The sequence below is a fragment of the Larus michahellis genome, chromosome 2 (genome assembly GCF_964199755.1).
Source record: "Larus michahellis chromosome 2, bLarMic1.1, whole genome shotgun sequence".
NCBI lineage: Eukaryota > Metazoa > Chordata > Aves > Charadriiformes > Laridae > Larus > Larus michahellis.
The window spans coordinates 4,780,928-4,802,154 of record NC_133897.1 but is presented as its reverse complement, the minus strand read 5'-3'; the positions used below and the strand labels follow the sequence as shown (position 1 = coordinate 4,802,154).

General features: G+C 38.7%; 1 protein-coding gene across 17 annotated transcripts in view; it reads left to right on the top strand.

The window, feature by feature from the left end:
* ADCYAP1R1 (ADCYAP receptor type I) overlaps positions 1 to 21,227 on the top strand; it is a 143,240-nt gene that overhangs the window by 53,582 nt on the left and 68,431 nt on the right. For all 17 annotated transcript variants that reach the window (XM_074573990.1, XM_074573988.1, XM_074573992.1 and 14 more), the window contains exon 3: positions 6,242 to 6,347. In XM_074573990.1, coding sequence (XP_074430091.1) covers positions 6,242 to 6,347 — 106 coding nt within the window. The remainder of the gene's footprint in view (positions 1 to 6,241; positions 6,348 to 21,227) is intronic.

Sequence of the window (21,227 nt, the reverse complement as noted above, 5' to 3'; positions counted from 1 at the left end):
AGGTTTCAGTCAGATTTGTAAGGGGGGCGACCCTGATTTGGACACTTAAATCCCATTGCACATGAATACTTTTGAAAATTAGTGGGAATTGCAATGTTGGCAGGAGATGGTCAGCTTTTCAGGCCTAAGATGACCTCTGAGGAATGGAGGAAGACATCTAGCATGTGTTATTGGGAGCTGTACTTCTTGGAGTTTTATCTTTGGAAAAGAAAGTCTCGGGAACAATGGGAGAAAGCCATTTTGTGTAATATAATCAGTATCAGAAAGGGCTATTGAACCTTTAGTTTCCCCTCAAGAACGTTATGTCTAGAAAGATTTTTAAACTCTTTTCCAATCAGTGGTTGCATCCTGCCAGTACAAGGGTTCAAAAAACAGTGCTTGGTATTGCCTGCTATCAGAGATAGGATAAAGGTGTGCTTTGGTTTAACTCAAGATGTCGGTTCCTGGGAATTCATCAGCTATATTAAGAGTGCCTCACCATGCTCAAAGCGAGACTTTTCAACTGATCTCCAAAATAAAAAAAGCCAGTTAAGGCAAACTGAAGAATAAGTTCGCCCCATGTTGCATAACACATCTTTTGTACAGAGTTACCACTTCAGAAGGCATCCACTGAGTGAAGGGAAAGGTTGATTATGCTGCTGCTATTTTCTAACCTGCAGTGAGACTTGCATCCCTCTAGGAGCCATCAGTGTTAGAAGGTAACCATATCTTAAAATCATGTAAGCCAGTTTGAAAGGGATCAATGCCTTATTTGTCAGTGTGACTTATTTGTGGGGGCTTTTTACCGCACATTTTGCTTAAAGCATGGTGTCAAAGCTATGCTGCAGATTGTACAATTGTGGCTTGGTTTGAAGAAGTTTCTAATCACTTTACCCTTTCACTTAGTCTAAAGTGTTTTGAAATTACAGTAGTTTGGGTGCCATTTATACAGGCAGACAAAAACGCAATCAAGTAACAATGTAAGGCCTTCCGGGAGACAACAATTTGTCCAACTGCCAAGCCAGTGTTGTGGGTACCAGTAATGATGTAAATCAGTTCTGAAAAAATCCAGATAATCAGAGCTCCTTCCCAAACACCTCTATTTTTAACACAATTTTTTGCAAGTCTTGGCCCTGGTTTGACCAGTTGAATCATTGCTTGATAAGAACAGGGATTAAATCTAGTAATGTTGTTTCCATGACAAAGTAAGCTTCTTTCAGCAATGCTTACATAATAATGTCTCTTTTTTTAAGCTAACTTTTTAAAACTGGAAGTCATAATAAAATTAGCAAAAAGTGTTATTCAGTATGAAGTGAGTGATCTGACATACCTAGTGGATTAAACTCCTTTCTGACATTACTTTAGAGACAACATTTAGACAAAAGATGAATCAGACTCTGTTTCATTTCTACATTGATGTAAAACACGTCCATGAGGAATTTAATGCAGGATTTTTTTTGTTGTTGTTTCTTTGCTTTTTTATTCTGTATTTCTTTACCTCTCTCCTTATTGTCATGGTGCCTGATATGACATATCCTGAATGGAGTGGAAATATTCTCATTCACTTTGCAAATCAGAATCAGGACTTTACAGGCATAATACAGAAATGCAGAAAAGGAAGGAACAGCTAATGGTACTGAATTGCTATCTTCTGTCAGGTCTTCGTAGAAATGAAAATACCAAATGAATCACACAGTTCACTATTGTATCTTTACTATGATTTCAAAGCATATTTTCTGATCCTGGAGTTTCTTAAGAATACTGGTGATTTTTCTCACTTCTGTAGACTTAACTTGTGTAGTGAAATAATGTTTTAAAGCAATTGTGAATATTCTTACAATGAGTAAAATGAGCAGAACAGTATTTTTTGAATGACTGTATGTAGTGAAAGGCAGTTCAGGTTTCTTGGCTAGACCATGCTACAAAAATTTCCAAATCCTTCCACCACCCAACCACCTCTCTTATACACAAGTCTTTATCAATGACTGTGAACATGGCACAAGGATAATGTCCCATTCATAGATAATGTTCTGACTTTCCTCTGAGAAGTACTATATCCACTTGATATAACTGAGGAAATGATTCAAGTGAAAAAAACATAAATGTCTTTTGCTATTAGAGATACCCTATAGTGTCCAAAATATCCTATCAAAGGGCAAACATAAAGGCTTACACAGCCAGCAGCAACTGGAGGTCAAGTGAGATACCCTAAGGCACATCAAATGGTCTAGACACCTGTGCTTAGGCTTCTGACCTGCTTACTTGGGGTGTAGCTATATGTTAGTGTCACGTACACAGTGTGTAAGTCAGGGCAGCTACCTAAGCATGATGTTCAGTTTGAGTTCATATCCCTTCTTCCTTAGTACAAGTAGTTAGGAAGCATCTTCTTAATGAGGTCCAGTCCTGCTCACAGCCTTGCTTTGTGCTTTGTTGCCTTTCCAGTACAGAAATCTTGGGGCAAAGAAGAAGGTGTCCTTGAAGTCACCTTCACCTGCCTTTCTGCCAGTGCTTGATATACTTGAACAAAACAAGAAGAAAGACAGCTTATTTAAATTTCCATCTGGAATAACCCGTTGTCCTGGTGTGACACCCAGCAACAAGTATTTATTTCCCTAAGCAGGGAAGTGTATGGTACCCTTCTGATCTGCACAGTTCCTCCCATGTGGTTCCTTCACTGGAGCATCCGTACATTTGAGCAATGCCTTGCTTAAACACATGACTAAAATATGCTAATTGCTAGGGCAGGTCTAGAAACATCACAAATGCATTTACCTGGTTCTCTGCTCGGGTTTATGTACTAACAATGGCTTTCTTAGTAGAACAGTTCACAATAAAGCAAGACCTTGAGAGTATGTATGAGAGAATATATGTAGGTTGTAACATAATAACACGATTGTTATTAACATTACAGTAATGTCAAGGGAACATCAAAGAGTTAAGTACTCCACGTTACACACAGCACATGCCAGCTGATCTCTGTGGTGGCCACCTTAATAAAAATAAATGAAGAAAAATGAAAGCTTTCAATTTGTTGCACATCTATAGAGTGGTAGGCAGCTGCTTTTGTCTTTTTGTGTTCTCTCAGAATTAAACAGACATTGATTGTATTTACTGTCTTTGTATCTATACAAATACATGTCTTTTCAAAATTAGGGTGAGTCAAACTCCTTCAGTCCATTGGGAGTAATAATTTATTTTTTTTTCAAACACTTAATTTCATGCACTATCCTCTTGGTTTCTTGATTTTTCTAGTCTGTGTCAGAATATTCTTTAACTGCACATATGACTGATACCTTCTGAGAAACTGAAACCAGACTGTCTCTACTGAACTCAGGAAATTGCAAATGTCCTTGAGGCAAAAGAAAAGAAATCAGGAGGCCATGAAGTTCCAGCTTACACTTCCATGTGAATTATGCTCTGCCATTCAGCTGTTGAAGACTGACTCAACAGATTAAAGGCTCTACCAGTACATAGTTAATGAAGAAACATGAAAAGTGGATCCTTTCAGGAAAACTTGATAACACTAATGCATCCCTGCATTCAACAGAGAAACCCTCTGTTATAAATTTAAATTTGGTTTTATTTTCTCAGATACAGCATTGCTAATTAGCAGAGATGACAGGCAGCTTCTCTTGTCTCCTCTGGCACTGAGGTTACTGTTTCCTCCCTTTCTTTGTTTTCTGTCTCAGTTTCTGTATTCTCCAACAGTATTTTTTTTTAAATCTGTTGATGAAGAGTGCAACAAAATGGCATAATGATGGCTATGGGAAGTCACATCAAAGTATCCTGTCAATAGTGAAAGCTTAAGGAAGGCTACAGGGAGCGATGAAGCACATCACTCTAGCGCTCTGTCTGTGAGCTGCAGTCTACATTTCAAATACCTCCTGAGCCAGACTTACTCAGATACAATTGACTAAATTTAGTCAGTTTAGTCAGATACATCTGACTAGATATGCCTGCCTGCAAGGAAAACAATAAAATCTGAGCTTTTAACCTTAAGCTGTCTTTATAATCAATCAAGTCCTGGCTTTGATTTACATCTATTAAAGATGACTCCAAAAATAGGAAGGATAAATCACACTCTTTTGTCCCTTGACTATAGATTGAATCTAAACCTTCTTCTCAAAGGTCTAGGGTTACCTCAGAGGACATAAAAAGTTGGGCATGGTGGGTTTCTTAGTGTTTAGTATCCTTTGATGGACTTTACATATATACATATACACACATAGATACGTTTTGGACTCCTATAACATTTAACATCCTCAATATCAAGATGAAAAGGGTTCTGCAGGTTAACATTTCCTTTCACTTATTTGTATCCTGTGTGCATAGACAACATGTATTGTTTTATTATTATAATGATTATTATTATTAATCATTCTATGACAACTTTTCTAATCTGTATATACCAAAATGTATGGAAAAAGCCACTTTCATGTACTGAGACAACCCCTGGACACTGCTTACAGACCTAGGCAACTGCGGAAAGCAAACCAGTACTAGCAGCAGAAGCCTGATTTACTCACTATTTCTGTTTTATCTTTATAAAAGATATTCTAGGAACTTGAATGTCAGCCAATGCAATTTTCCCAGTATTTGGTGAGGTTTAGGGGATGATGTAGCAAAAGCCCTTATGTTCTTGGGAGATCCCAGAGATCTGTGACAATATATATTTTCCAGGCCCTTGGGAGCCCTTAGAAGAGAACAATGTTTGTTTTGAAGACAAACAAATTTAATATAGTTATGCCTGGTATATTCCATGGGGAAAATAAGTGAAATTTATTACTGGAATCTTGGAGGTGAAACTGTGTAGCACTATCAGTTCCTACAAATGGTGAGTAACTCTTTCCAGTAAAGGTGCATTCGGAAACCCTCTCTGGCTTTGAAATAGGGGTGGTGGCTTCTAACTCTTACAAGTTCAAAAGTATGCAAATGGCTCTGTGTTTCCTAGTACACACAAAAGCACCACCAAACTAGGATTACTCATGCCTTGGGATTTACTGTGAGTATTGAGTGTGTGATGGCAGTTGGATACACTAGTGACACAAACTTTTCACTCCATTCCCTCTAATGGGATGCGAGGGAAGTAAAGTTGACCTGTGCAGCTGAGGCTCCAAAAATAAACTGAAGCACACTGAATTCAGGTATTGCTTTCCCTGTTTGCTTGTTCTTACTTAACAGTAAAGGGAAAACAGACCACTTGGCAGGTACATTCTACTTCTTCTGCAGTTCTCCATCATCAAGAGTGAAGGAAATGGGATGGGAAATATGAAAGAGCAAAATTACTCGCAGAGAACTGGGGTGACCTATCCTATCTTCAACCAGTGCCCTGATTTTCATGGTGCTTTCCACACAGCGTGATTTGAACCTTAGCAGTGCCCCTATAAAATGATCTAATGAAACCTGAGATTGTTATTTCCCCTGAATTGATATCCCCTGGCCACTTTCTACAACAGGAATGAAATCTTGTATTGATTTCTGGGAAAGGGTCCCATTCTTATTTTGTTGCTACTTCAGGATTGCCTAAATTCTGTAGGCTGCAATGTTCCTGTTATAGACTTATTTATCTTTTTTTTCATTATTATTTTATTTTTATTTTTCCTTGTAGTGGGCTGCCTTAGAACCTTAAAGATAGGGGGAAAAAAAGAAAAAAGAAAAAAAAAGATTTGGATCAAGTCAGTTTAATTGGCATTGCGTTCTTCTTTGGCAAGAAAGGAGCCTTGTATTCACTGGGAATAAAGGAAGAATGACATTAAGGAATGGACAGGGTGGAAGACTAAGAGTAAGAGCTTTTAATGTAGTTTTGAGTCCTGAGTGAGGTTAACGGATTGTGCAAGACTCATAAGAAACTGGTGGAAGATCAAACTGAACCTCAATTGATTTCTGATTCCTCTTTCAATTAGTTCTTTATTTGGAGGTACCTTTGCTTCAGCCTTGTATGAGGAAGGAATACAATAAAATAAAGCAAGCACATTAGAAATTACATTTTGACAGGGAGAACAACATAGAAATCCCAAACAATTTATAAGAGTTATAATTCTATAGTTTAACCTTAAGCCTGCTGGAAGAAGAAAAAAAAAAAAGGGAAAAAAAAGAGTAAAAAAAAGAGTTTGTTGCAGTTTTCTCTCATCTTCTAAGGATGTTTTTATTTCTTTTTCTTTTTGAAGTGGGACCTCAAAACTTACTGATATTTCCTGATAGAATCACTGGCTATTTTAAGTTTGTAATTGTTCCTTCTCCACACTTTTTCCCCACATTTCAGGTTACAGCAACCCATTCTAACTGTATCATTAAAAAGGAGCAAGAGACTTGTCTGGAGAAGATACGGAGGGCAGCTGCCCTAAACCCTCTCAATGACTCTTCACCAGGTAAGTTTCAGCTTGGGGTAGATCGTGTCCATTGAACTGATGGTTTCTAAACCTTTCCTATTGTGTCTGCAGGGGTTTTCAGCAATGTAAATGCAAACATCTTACGGTAAGAAGTGCGGTCACTGCAGCTGAATAAGCTTAGAGAAACATTATAAGGACAGAAAAATCAATCAATGGGGATGTACCAGAACAACCGCTGCTTATTATCAGAGGTCATAAATTTTCTTCTGTAGTTTAGGTGAAGCAGTGACACATATCTACAAAATTAAGCCAAAAAAAAAAAAAAAAAAGGAAAAGAAAGAAGAAACAGTGTGACTGGAAAGGCCTAGGTAGTGTTTATGTCTTCTGCTGGTGCAGGTGGCAATAGCTATTGACATAAGCCTAAGTGCATCACTGCTCTGCTCTACAACAGCTCATTCCCCCTTATCAGCTCAGTAACAAATTGTGCCTCTTTCTCACATGATCTGAAGACTTTTGCAGGGATTAACATTGTGATGACCGTAATCTTGATAAAGAATACTTGTGCTATTGCTGAGATAAGAAACTGAGGTAGCAACCAAAGAAAAAATTAATAGTTTAATATCCTGTCTCATTTCCCACTGACTGCAGCAGGAGCTGCCTATGGCCAGCACCAATGACAGAAAGGCAAAGAATGACAAAGAAACTAATTGGAAATCAGGGTCTATTTTGAGCCCTTTCCAAACTGCTTCTACTGTGACGAGAATTGGTAAAACTGCAGAGAAAAGCAGGTAAAACACATTGTGTGTGTGATAAAAGATGGGAGATTTCAACTAGTTTGTTCTTTATCACTCAAATCCAGAATAACCCTGGTAGTTGGGGGACTATTTAGATCGAACTCCTCACCCCTGCCTGTTCCAAATTCAAAGAGCACAGCTTAGAGATAGAGGAGGTTCAGAGCCATTGGAAAGGCTTTTGCATCTCAATGTGATTAAAATGTATCAACCGCTCAGGCAGGAAGAGACGGAATCCTTTCAAGCACTAACTCAGCAGCAGAACCCAGCTGCTCTTTATTCTGTTCCCCCATTTTTTTTTTTTATTGAATCACTGTAAAGATTTTCCCAGGCTCACTGTGCATCTTTTAGTTGTTCACCACATCCTGTGGCAACAAGTTACACAGTTTACGTGATTTTGGGTAAAAAAGTCACATCCCTTCAAAGACATGTATTTTCCAGTGAAGAATTCTGGCATATTTCTTTTTTGAAAGCCATTTCATTTTCTGGATCCTGTTTGTTTCCCTTTCTCTCTACATTTTTTAAATTACTGTAGACATATTTTACATACATTTCATTTCATCTCTGTGACTATTGCGCTCCACTCTGTCCCCATTAAATCCTGACCTTCCAGACTCACCTTTCATTACATGATACTTATTTCAAGCTATATCCTGCCACCTTCATTCCCAACAAAGCCTTGTATTCATATTTAAAGGATGGGACATCAACAGAGCTCCACCACCTTCTTACTGTTTGCTCAGTGTCATTGAGATACTAATTATTCTGTTTTGAAAGACACCTTATCGCTGCATGCTAACAAGAGGTCTACAAACATGGGGTACGCCACACATGGTGAATTCACACTCTGTAGTAATTGGGAAGATACCACAAGTATCTGTTTTCTCCAAAAGCACTTTTGCCCCTGGCCTATTACTGGAATGGAACACGACTCACCATAGCTGAACCTGGCTTTCAGGTTAAGTTATCAAGCGCTGGAGAAGTTTCATTACTAAACTGCCTGAAGAAGTAGTAACTGCCCATAAATTAAGCAGTCAGATTTGCAGGGTGTTGATTCCTCCCAATTTTCACCTGCTACAGATAACCTATTTTTCACCTTGGAGAAGTGAAAATTGTCCAACATTTGGTTTTTGTTATTATTCTGTGGCAGTAAGACTTACTAATGATGGCAGGTAGTGGAGAAATAAGTTATTAACTTGTTTCCTTTCAAAGAAAGAGAAACATAGGAAATAACTCCCTTGCTTGTCAGAAACAGCTGAAAGAAGGAAAAAATCCCTCCTGACTGATGAGTAAACATCTGTTTATTCAACAGCAAGGAGATGCATAAAACTACCTCTTCCCCCTTTTGACTACTTCTGTATGCAAATTTCCATAGAATAATTCAATATCTAAATTTTCTGAGGATTTATTTCTCCTCAGAGGGACTGCAGGGTATAAAATGGGATTGTGAAGTTTTAGAATTTGTAGAGGCTCAGGCACATGTTCAAGTTCCTGTAGGTTAAAAAAAAAATCTTCCAAATCAGCTGAACTACAGTAACCTCTATAAGCAAGGTAGCTCCACATTTTCTTGCAGGTGACACAAAGTCAAATGATCACATATAAAAGTTGAATCTGGGATGAGAACAGACTTTGTGATCTGTATTTCTACAGTATCTAGAACAACAATGTTACAGAATATGAATCCTACTCCAGGGTGCCAACATGGTGCAAGTAATAACGGTAATAGATTCTTTGCTCCTGTTTAGAGACCTTGTCTTCTGCATTGATATTTCTGCTGCCTAGAAGTACTGTATGCAAAACCATGCACTTTGAAGTAAAAAGAGAAAGAAAATCTTATGGGTCCCTACTTTTTGCAGTAATTCAACTCTTCTGCCTTTGCTTTGCCCCCTTGCTGTGTTCAGCATCTGTGAATCAGACATAAGCTAAATGGTTCCCCAGAGCTCTGCTGGGTGAGGTCCAACACGAGCACAATGTTGATGCCGCAACTGCAACCACAGGGCTTGAAAAGCAAGGCTGGCACTATATTATGGAAAGCCTCCAGGCCTGACTTAGTGCTCTGATGTTTTCCCCTTTCCCTCCCCCTCTACCTCTCATGCCCAGATGTTATGTTCATTACTGTTTTATTCCTCACAGCACTCTTTTCCCTCCTTCTGCTGCTGTGTAATGCCTATAGTGCTTCAGAGACAATGGTTGCCTTGAGATTTTCTGTTTGTTCTTTTCCATGGGTTTTTGTTATGGCATCCTCCTCTAAAATACTTTAAATTCTTCATGAGCCTTTATATAAGAGGAAACAAGGAACATGTGCTGACCCTGTGTGCCCATCCCCATTCAACGATCACCTACAGCCTGAATGAAAAAGAGAATTTGAAGAAAATTAAACCTCAGCAGGACCTAGAATCTGACTGCTTTGCTCTGGAGATGGAATTAAAGTGATAAAGTGAAATAATGAAAGCCAAAAGCAAAAAAGAAAAGCGGAAGGGGAATGATAACTTCATACTCAACTTCTCTGGGCAGTGGAGCAAGGATATTTCTGACATCAGTGTTTCAAATGTCCCTTGTTTGAGATTTTGTCTCTGTTCTAGTGTAGAGGTGCCTCAGTTCCTGTTGTACCCTCTTCTAGCTGTCAGCAGTCCTCAAGGGACTTTCTGCCTGATAAGAATTGATAAAGCTCACTTCTGTATGCACCCTTTTTAATTTTTATTTTTTTTCCCATTCAGACTCTGTTGATCTGTTCCCAACCCCGAGGCTAGGAAAGAACAGCACAGGAGTTACTCAGATGCTGAATGACAGTTTCCTGGGTCATGTACACTTAGAATGGGATTCATCTAATTAAATGTTGATGCCTGCAAGTGCATCTATGCTACAAATGAGCGAGTCACCTTGCTTATTTTGTAGCTCTGAATTTCTAATAAGTAGAGTCTGAGACATTTAATCCTCAAAGTAGATAGATGATCCTTTCTTTACAGAAATATATGGAAGTAAAACTGACCATCTCAGCTATATATATTTACACCGTAGATGTCTACATTTTATCAGACAAATCCTACCTGCACCTGGCTCTGTTATACTGACTAGGTCATGCTAGATGTCTGGATTACCCAAAAAAATCTGGACCATCATTTTTACTATGGGATGTTTTGATATGTAGGTATCTTCTTCCTACCATCTATGTACTTAACGGGAGTAGACCTACTCGTGTGAGCAAGTTTCGCAATCAATGCTTCCTTGAGTGGTGACCTCAAAATACAGTCAGGTGTTCAGCAGCCTGCACATTCACACTTGCCACATATAGGTGCTGACAAAGAGAATATCCCAGCTGTCTTCTGCTTCCAGATAGGCTTGTATGTCACCTAGTTGTAACTGTAAGGGCCTTACACACTTGTCTGGCTTGATCTGGGGTCTACCGACCTTTTGCATCTGATACTGTCCATGGAGGCATCAGACCACAGCCAGAAAATACGCAACTCAGAGCAATCCCATGATGGAAAGACCCCTGCTAATGAAATGCAGAACATTTCTCTCTCTGTAGACTGCATGATAGACTTTTACCAGCCTGTTACCTGGCTTGCTTTCTACTGTTGGAATTTGATTTTCCAGATTTGTCCTTGAATGTGTCTCTCTCTCAAATTGTGGGTGAGTTCAGAATTGGGCCTCTGATTTAATGTTTATAGTGCCTAAAATGCACTGGTCTGGAACAAGTTGGGGTATGATAATAGTGAACACAGCACAAGAATTTGAACAGAAACAGAAGTGATGAGGACTCATTGGTGATTATGTGATTCATGACTCACTGTCAAATTAATCTTCAATTTGTAGTCCTAGTTAGCTAGTCCCATTCCTCCTGTTCTTCCTCTGAAAAACATGGAAGGGCAGTAGCATTCCCAGGCAAGTCAAGCAATTCAAATGAAATAAGTGTTTGCAGGAATGCGATGCCTACAATGCTTTTAGTTAAGAGGTAGAAGTTAGAGACAATGTGATACCAGGGTTAGGATCCATGCTCATTTCAGACATCTATACTGTAGAGGGCTCTATCTGAACAAGACACCTGTGCAACCCTCGGTACCCAAGTGATGATCAAGCTTTACTTGTTCTCAGGCAAATGCGAGAAAAAGAGGTTCACTAATCTCTGTTTTCCAAGCATTAACTCATTCTGTAGCTCTTTGCTGAGTGTCTCTGAGTTTGTCAACATGTTTTTTAGAAGTCTGTTCATCAGATACAATGGATGGATTCATGTCATCTAAATATGGTTGTAGACAAAAGAGAGACCTCTATTAATGCTAGTTATTTGACTGTGTTTATAATGAATAGATCAAAATTAGTACTTAGAAGTCACTTACAAGTACTTATAGGACTTAAACTTGCCTTGTTTTAGATATCCATCTTATGTTGAGAAGATTGTGTGACAAGTGCCAATTTCTCTCTATTGCCTATAAAACCATCATTATGGAGGCCTGAAGTTAGGTGGTATGAGTTCTGTCGATAATAACGTAGCAGTACCAGAATGAACAAAACCTTCACAATCCAGGCATAAACCAAGCTGCAGATTCTGCAAATAATCTTGTTCTCAAATGGAGCAGCAGCAGCTGAAAGAGATGTTGGAAGCCTACTGTGAATTCAGTCACATTAGTGAACCTGAAAGAATGGAAGTGCATTGTCATTGAAAAGGTTCAGGATCAGCTCGACAGGGGAAAGAAAGAGAGCTGTGTCACGGACAAACTGCTTTGGAATGACCTACAGAAAACATTTTTGCCAATGATGGCTGTATATGGGATGCATCTCCAATGAGTGAACTGCTGGTATGTTCCTATTTCTAGGAAAAGCCTCTAAATATTTCTTCCTCGTCCCTCAGTAATATACAGCCAAGCTATACTCATATATATATGTTCTGCCTGGGAAGACAAATAGTATAATAACAATTATTTTACTGGTGAAGCATTCCTGGTAACAGGAATTAAAAACGCATCCACATTGTACCCTAGATGTAATATGAAGATGCACATATTAATACTAGTTGAGCAGGGATATTTATTTCATGTTGTAACTCTCAGATGAGACATTGGTCCTGGGAGTAGAAATAGTTTGCTGCAGGGCAGTGCTGTGCTTGTGCAATTGTATGACATTTGCTTCCAGACCTAGCTGGGTTGCCAATAGACTGGGGATCTCTGTACCATTCTTCATTAGGAATCACAAGGTCTTTGGTAATACTATATGTCTCAATGTCAAGAAATTTTTTCCTTAATATACTATCCCTTTCTTTCCAGTGCCATGTGCCACCCACAATATAGTGTTAAGCCATGGCAAATTGGTGGAGCGTGTAGGGCCATAGGTGCATCACGCGGTACCAGAGCAGTATTCTACCGTGGATTTTCTACAACATATATGATAGACATGAATGCTTTAGTCTCTGTCCTAAGAACATTTACCCCAAATCCTACCAGTTCTTATTTACTGTTTTGCCTCCAGGGATGTGATTTTCTCTCTTGATTTTAGTAACACCTCAATTGTCTAGTCTAAACTAGCTCTAAGTAGCCACTGAAAAGCTGTGGGTCCTTCCTTACAGCTATTCCTTTCAAACTGTTGTAGGTTCTTGACATTTGTGGGATAAATTGTTCTCTAGAATGGCCTTTTTCTCTCTACTGACTCAAGAGGGAAGCTGGAGAGCAAGTTAAGCTAGATGGGCTCTCTAAGATAGTTAAAACTTAGGTAAGGTGATCATCAGCCTAGGAATGATCAGTTAAGATGACTCAGAGAAAAGATGCAAAAATTGCTGTAATGGAACAGAAATTTCTATTATCTCCTTGGGCTGCATGAACGCGTTCTGCCAACACATTCAGGAGTGCTTTGGTGGTTTAAATGAGGACTGCCTCCTTTGCAAGCCCTGCTAATAAATCTAAGTTTAGTCATCGTCTCAGCATTTGCTGGACTTCCATTCAGATGGGAAATGAAGGGAAGGAAAAGTACTGGAATTTAACACCTACAGCTCTGAAAACACCATTAACTTCAAAGCATATGTATGAGCTATTATTCCCATCCTATAGTATATTCATTGTAATAATTCCTACCTGGTTCTCTCAAAGCTATTACTTCTGTAACCTCCAGAACTGACAGGAGGTCCTTTTTTAATAACTAAGGAACATAAGTTAAAAAAAAAAAAAAAAAAGTGTAATGGAGTTTTCCCAGGCAACTGGGTAAGATATGGACTCAGATAAGATTAGTTTCTGGGAGCAGGACTGAAAAAAAGTATTTTTCTGCAAGAAGTCTAGTCATTGAAAAATGCAGGTTAAGGTTACATTTTTAAATAATGTAGGCTGAAATATAATAACATTAACAAACTTGGAAAACAAAAATTTATTCATATTCCACAACAGAACGTTGTTTCAGAAGTATTGTTAATTAAATTTAATAACGGTTAAAAATTAAAAAAAAATAATGTTAAAATTAAAAATAAAAAGCTAAAAATAAAATTTCCTATTTTATTGGTGAGGCTAGATGAGTCTCTGAGCAACCTGATCTAGTTAAATATGTCCCTGCTTACTGCAGGGGGGTTAGACTAGATGCCCTTTAAAGATCCCTTCCAACCCAACACATTCTATGATTCTATGGTTCTATGATTCTACCTTCCTGGCTAACTCTCTGTATTTTATGTCAGTCAAAAAGGAAAGAAAAAACCTTATTTAATTGAACAGAATGGGATCTTTTTTTTTTCTTTTTTTTTTTTTTTTTTGTTTAACCATTGAAACAAAATATCAATTATTTACACAGTTCCCCTTGTGAGTTCCTTGTTTCTATGGTGACAGCTAGTTCATTAAACCACACTACCTCTCTTTTTTTGTCCGGAGTTAAATAGTATCAAGATGCTCAATCTTACCTTCTGCTGTGCAGCCTACATGATGTGCGATGAGAAGCTGATCTAGCGTTAAATAGGGACAGTTTCTTTATAGTATATGCAGAACCTATTGGTAAGTGAGGGTTTGCATATACTTATTTATTTGTGGTTAAGTTTTTGACCTTTTTTTTTACCTTTTTTTTTTTTTTTTTTAATGACCATTTTCAAATGCAAAGTGTAGTAGACGCATTCACATTGGATTTAATCTGGGGGGCAGGGGAATTGTTTTCATTCATATTGTCCCAAGCTGCAATTGTGACCATTACATGCAATTCTAAGCATGTTCACTGAAAAAATGAACAATGAATAGCAGTAAAACTTACACAATGAAATGAGTGATGGTCTTTCCTGTGCCACTGTGATCTGTCAGTATCTTCAGCTTCACGGACAACTGGAAGCTGTGGTGATTTACAATTATTTAGCTTTTTAATGTCTGTAGCACTGCAGCAGGAAAAAAAATTGAAAAAGACTATTAATATCTCATCTGAATTACAACTGAGTGACTGTCTATAATGTTAGTATAATTTTCCTCAGATTTTTGCAGTTCCTTTTAAACTGTGTTCTGGTGCTGTATCCCATCAGGTAGCTGCTGCAGTCTTCACAATCTTCTGCAGAAGTGGATACATTTCAGTGCTGAATTAAACTGTTTCCTTGAATGCAAACTGTGTTTTCATGAACGTCCTAAAAACATATTTCAGTAAAAATGAGTGAGTCGGGTGTCAGACAACTGGCTATTCTTTTAAAAGATAATTCTGTGCAAATGTTCTTTTGTTCCTATTTCCAAGGCATATTCTGTGGCTGTCTGCTTTATTTTCTGATAAAGGTGTCTTTATTGCATCTTTAGATTGTTAGTCTTGCTGAGAAAAACACAGCAGTAAGAAAGTGAATTCGATTCTTGCTGGAATCAGTTGGCTGGTTTCTAGGATCTTTAATTCTAGTGGTGGAACATGGATTAAGAGAACTGACTGGCTTTTTGAATTTCTCTGCACTGGCAGTGATGAAATTTGAGGGAAATCCTAAATGAGGTTTGAATGCAAATTGCATTCTAGTGTCCACTAAGTTTCTGAAGCAAGAGAATTAGGGAATTACTTTGAACATTTTTGGGATCAGATTCAGGTGCACATGAACAGCAAGCATCTCTAGATTCCTCTTGGGGTATCAAGACATCCTGATGTGGGGCCTATAGAAGGCTTGTGTCTATCTGGACTAGCAACTTGATCCCGTGAAACATCTCAGATTGCACTAAAAACTTTGTGAAAATAAATTAAATATTTACAGTGGAAACACCTGATGTAGGTACCTAAAAACACCAAAACAAATATTCAGTCTAAGTTCATCACCTAGGCCCAGTCAATAATCAATGATGAAAAACAGAAGACTTCTGAGTGCAGATCATTACCCACAGACATCTTTTGTTACTGGAATAACCTTCATTGACTTTGTGGATTATAGTGGAAGCTGAGACACCGGGGAAAGAGTTTTATTATATAGAGAGAGATATCCGGTGCCATTTGAGATGCCTTGAGTACCTGAGACAGCTACACAGGGCTGGAGGATGTGGCATAGACTTATAGGAGTTAACAATATTGGAGTAGAAGCAGGAGGTCAGGTGACCCTAGTGATATGCACTGAGGCAGCTGAAGCCCACCTCAGTTTCCATACAGACATATATATTTAGGTTTCTTAGTCTGAACCTAAAGGACTTACTCGATCGGGGTGGTGAAACACTGGCACAGGTTGCCCAGACAAGTGGTTGATGCCCCATACCTGGAAACATTCATGGTCAGGTTGGACTGGGCTCTGAGCAACCTGATCTAGTTGAAGGTGTCTCTGCTCATTGCAGGGGGGTTAAACCAGATGGTCTTTAAAGGTCCCTTCCAACCCAACCCATTCTATGATTCTATGAATCGTGATGGAAAGAGATAGGCAGAGAACCAGTCATGTTTCCTATTAGAGACCTCTAAAATATAACAGAAGGTTTGTTTGATGAAGGAAGTTAATCAACCTGTGGAAAAATGCCTATCTTTTTGCACTGGTTGTAGAGACAGAGAAAAGAAAAATACTAATGTTAACTATGCTGAGCGCTGACTAATGGAGACATGTTTGGTTGTTTTTAACAGAGGAACTACAGGATTACTGTACACACACATCCACAGAGTTTGGTTGCATCAGTTGAATTACTCAAAGGAAAGGAAAGGACAAGACAGTAATAATTTATGATCTCTGTTTCAGCTTATAAAAGCCTAGAAGGATGTAAAAGATACTGGTACATACGCAAATAGTTAATAAAGACAAAATATAAATGTTGACCCTTTCTGTAATTCCTCAGGTTTGGGCTTCAGTTGCTAATGAATTCATAAAGTATGGCCAATGACTATAATAGGATCTACCAATACAGACTGAAAGTACGATTCTTGGCTGTGTTAAGGATATGTTTTTTCACCCTGGTAGAATGGATTTGTAATATGCCTGCCGATTCCCATTCTACCGTACAATAGCTCCCCATATGTAATGATGTTTCTTCTTGCTGATAATGATAATCAGGATCCTTGTTCCTTCTTCTGGCTCTGTGTTGGGAAAAAGCACAAAAGGGAATAGAGACAATAGAACACACACAATGTGTGACATTGTTTTTTCATCAAATGACAGGGCTGTGAACTTGCGTAATGCACAAAGTTTTTCCAACAGAAATGTGAGGTGGGAACAGTGTCCCAGCCTGGGATCAGCTGCAGAGAAGCATGACCAGACTCCCCCTTTTACTCACTTATTGAGATTGTGGTCACCCAGTCTGTCATTTACATGAGATAACAACAACAGTTATCAAGTATCATGCAGTGTCCTTCAATTTCTGCCTTGTTTCTACTCAATCCTTCATTCAGTCTCTCATTAAAGGTAGATTTAACAGGCTTGGAAGTGGCACAGGCCAGGAAGTCAACTGGTTGGACCTTATTTTCTGAGATGTAATAGGACTTTTTGTGAGCTTGCTTTGAAGGTGGCATTGTTTGAACTTCCTTGGTTGTTCTTCTGTACCTTGATATGAAGATGAGAGCAATATCAGGTCGGGGGGGGGGGGGGGGGGGAAGGGGGGGAGGGGAAGGGAGGGGATGGGATGGGTGTTGCATAGAGACAGCACAGAATTTTTCTCATGGAACCTGAGATTTCTATGCCACAGATATTTTTATCTCAGCTATTGTCCTGAAGCTGCCTTCACAGTCGATGGACAAAAGTTGGCTTTTTGAGGGAATGACTCATCAGACCTTTTGTAAATGTCTGCTTTTAAATGGAGATGTTGTTCTCTAGAATTAGCTATTTCTATATATTGCTACAAACATTTTGAAGACTATTCAAATGTAGATGTTGGCAGATGGTCAGTTGAATCCCACTCTGGCAAGTACATTTGTCAGTTACTGCTTGCTTTGTTAATGGGAATGATTGCCTGTACTTAGACCACTAGTGTCAGAACAGTAAATGCGATGGGAACAAGAAAAGGGTTAGAATCATCTCCAATGGCTTTCTGTTAATAACTTCAATTGGAAGATTTTCTGTAAACTCATAAGGATCACTTCCTTTTCACTAGAGTATTAGCTTCTGGAGGAATATTCTGACATACCACATTTTATATATGTAGAGTCACTCCTTTTGGTATCTCTGTGCATTGTAGGATCATTTGGAAAGCTCTAGTCATGGATCAAGTGTTGTTAGACCAAAGACTCAAGAGTCTTAAGAGTCTTCTTATTCTGTTCTTTAGTGTGAAATGTCTTTTTCTTATGAGACTTCACCAAGACTTGACACCCTCTCATAGGTGGCCAATGACTAAAATTGCCCAACTGCACAATTTCATTGCTTGTTTCAGCTTATTCTGAGCTACATCCACTACTTACGCCAAGAACTTCATTACAGGAAACTGCCTACTCAATAATATATGCAATTGAATAAGTGTAATAATTTGGACTCCTGACAGATTGTGCATATTGATTTTTCCTCAGCAAAATAAAACTGAAGAACAGTAAGTTAAATCATCCTCAGACAGACGAGCAAGTTACAATACTATAACAAGTTATTAACTGCTAGATCTGCTAAGTGGTAGAAAAATATCTGTATGTACTCCTCTCACCATGGCAAAAATGAGATAATTCAGTTTTACTTACCTTCAAAGATAAAAGTGCGAAGTAACTTACACACATAATAACACCTCAAATATTGACTCCCTGAGACCTTACTAAGCCCTATTTTTTTCTTCATATTTCTACATCATTAGATACTTAAGCTATGCCTTTTCTTTTATTGGAAATTACAACAGATCAGATCTTGATCTCCTCTGCAGGATGCTGAAGAGATTTAGAAAGTGGAGACAACACTGCAGTATCTGCTGAACTTCATGGCTTCTTCCATCGTTGGAAAAGAAGGCAGCAGCAACTGTGTGTCCAATAGTCACTGTATTTTTTTTAGTTTCTGGGCAAGGGAGGATGAGAGTGGGGAAAGGGAGATCATAGAATCATAGAATGTGTTGGGTTGGAAGGGACCTTTAAAGGCCATCTAGTCCAACCCCCCTGCAGTAAGCAGGGACATCTTTAACTAGATCAGATTGCTCAGAGCCTCATCAAGCCTGGCCTTGAATGTCTCCAGGGATGGGGCCTCCACCATCTCTCTGGGCAACCTGTTGTAGCGTTTCACCACCCTAGTTGTAAAGAACTTCTTCCTAATGTCTAATCTAAGCCTACCCTGCTCCAGTTTAAAACCATTACCCCTCATCCTATCGCTACATGCCTTTGCAAACAGCCCCTCCCCAGCTTTCTTGTAGCCCCCCTTCAGGTATTGGAAGGCCGAAGATCCTTAGCTTTCCCTGTGAGCTGCTAGCCAGCACTGCTGACTCAGAATGTGCATGGTAATTTGCTCCTGTCAAAAGGGACGGAAAGAAGTATTTCCTTCCTTAAATTCTGCCGATGAAACAGAAGGAACAATAAAGGAAAAAGGGAAAGATCTCTCAATTTCATGCAGTTTTATGGCTTTTTGTAAAAGAAATCATAGAATGGTTTGGGTTGGAAGTGACCTTAAAGTTCATCTTGTTCCAAACCCCCTGTCATGGGCAGGAACACCTCCCACGAGACCAGGTTGTTCAAAGCCCCATTCAACCTGGCCTTGATCACCTCTAGGGATGGGGCATCCACAATTTCCCTGAGCAACCTGTTCCCATAAAGAATTTCTTCCTAATACATAATCTAAATCTCCCTTCTTTCAGTTTAAAACCATTACCCATTGTCCTACCACTAAAATCCCTGATAAAGAGTCCCTTCCCATCTTCCTGTAGGCCCCTTTATGTACTGGAAGGGGCTACAAGGTCTCCCCTCTCCTCTCCTCTTCTCCATCTTGAACAACCCCAACTCCCTCAGACTGTCTTCATAGGAGAGGTGCTCCAGCCTTCTCACGTGTTTTGTTTTGGGGGGTCATAAAGCTTAGAGCTTTAAAGCTTCATTCTAGAGAGAAGAATTTTACGTGCCATACTAAAAAAAAAAAAAAGAACTCGGCCTGTGCTGTTATGCTTCTCAGCTTGAGATTTCATTTTCTAATATGAGTACCACCACAGAAATAAGTAATTCTGTGGTGGAGCAATACTTAAGCAATAGCACGCTGAAGTCTAAATGTGAAATTAATCTCACATTTGCTGGCTGAAAATAGAATGTTCTCTTAAAGTGGACATGCAAGATCCTCCATTACCAAAATGGAAAGAAAATATATATTTAAAAAAAAAAAAATAAGAGAGAGAAAAATCTTTTTATTTGACTAGCCTATATTTGATATATATTTTAAGATAATTTGTTAATTTCAGATATTTCAGAGGTAGGATTGTATGTCTTCTGTCCTATTGATATGTGATCTGCTCTTTTCTCTTTCTGTATCTACAAGAACATTGAATGTTAGAGTCCAATTCTAAGCCAGCTTTTGATTTTGTTTCTTTTTTTTTTTTTTTTCAGATATATGCATTATTCCTTCAAGGTAGTTGAAAAGGAATATAATTTAGAAATCTTACCATCCAGACTTCAGTTTGATCTCAGTTAAAATAAATATTCTCTCTTCCTCTTTTAATTTCTCAATTTTGCTTCTGGATGCCATGAAGACTCATGATTTTGACAGTTCAATGAATCCATAGTGTCTTATAAATGATTTACAGATGAATCAAAGTAATTACTTGCCTCTTGCACTATACTGTAAACATGTAGTTAAGAGTCAATTTTGCTTTTAACATGGGTAGTTTTGAGCCTCAAGCCATATGGAAATATCCAAATAGACTCACCTCCCAGCTAATAATATACTTATAGCTGCCACCAGAGTGTTTTCTGAAAAGATCCCTTACAAACCATACTTTTAGGATTTTGATAATTCTTAAACTAAATACACCTTTTGCCAAAAGAATTGCAGCAAATGCCCAGCCGGCGGCGGGAGCGTTCTGCTGTCAGCACCACGAACAGCTCTCGCGCTTCTCCTGCTGGAATTCTGCGGCTGCCAACCTGCAGCCCCAGCGCCCACCGAATTCAACGGGTATTTTCAACACGTGCTTCAGAAAAGAGAATTTCATTTAGGGAAAAATGGCTTTCTTGGGGAATGATTACATCACTAGATGTTAGACATCTATTATCATCATCATCATCATCGTCATTATTATTGGCTGGTCTCCCAAGGCTCCTTCTACAATTGATAGATACTGAGATTTGCATTCAATTTGGATATTAAAGCACCTAAATTAAGGTGTCTTAATATGCAAGCTGAGTCCCACTCACGGTGTATGCATAATCTCAAAGAGTTTATCTGACTACTTCACTTCCCAGTCCAGGATTTCCTCTTTCTCCATATTTCACATATACTGTTTTATTGTCAGGGTTTTTTTCCCTTTTATTTTCCTTTTTTTTTTTCTTTTTCCCCCTTAAACCAAGTGGAAACCCTACCCAACTAACTTTGTCATGTAAGGCACATGTCTGAAGTTAGGTGGTGCAGTTTTCACCCTTCAAGAGCAGATAGCTGAGTCTTGTGGACAAGCACCTGGAGATGCTCTTCTTATTGATCATTTTCCTTGCCTTTCTGATTACCCTAAAAGCCATTTCAGACTGCCTGAATGCCTGCCTTTCCTCAGCAGCTTGCAGTTCTGATAATCAAGCTATACATTTCATGCTCACACAGTCGATAGAATCGATTGGTTTGTTTCCTTTACAGAAAAACAAATCAAAGGAAGCACAGTGAAACAACACA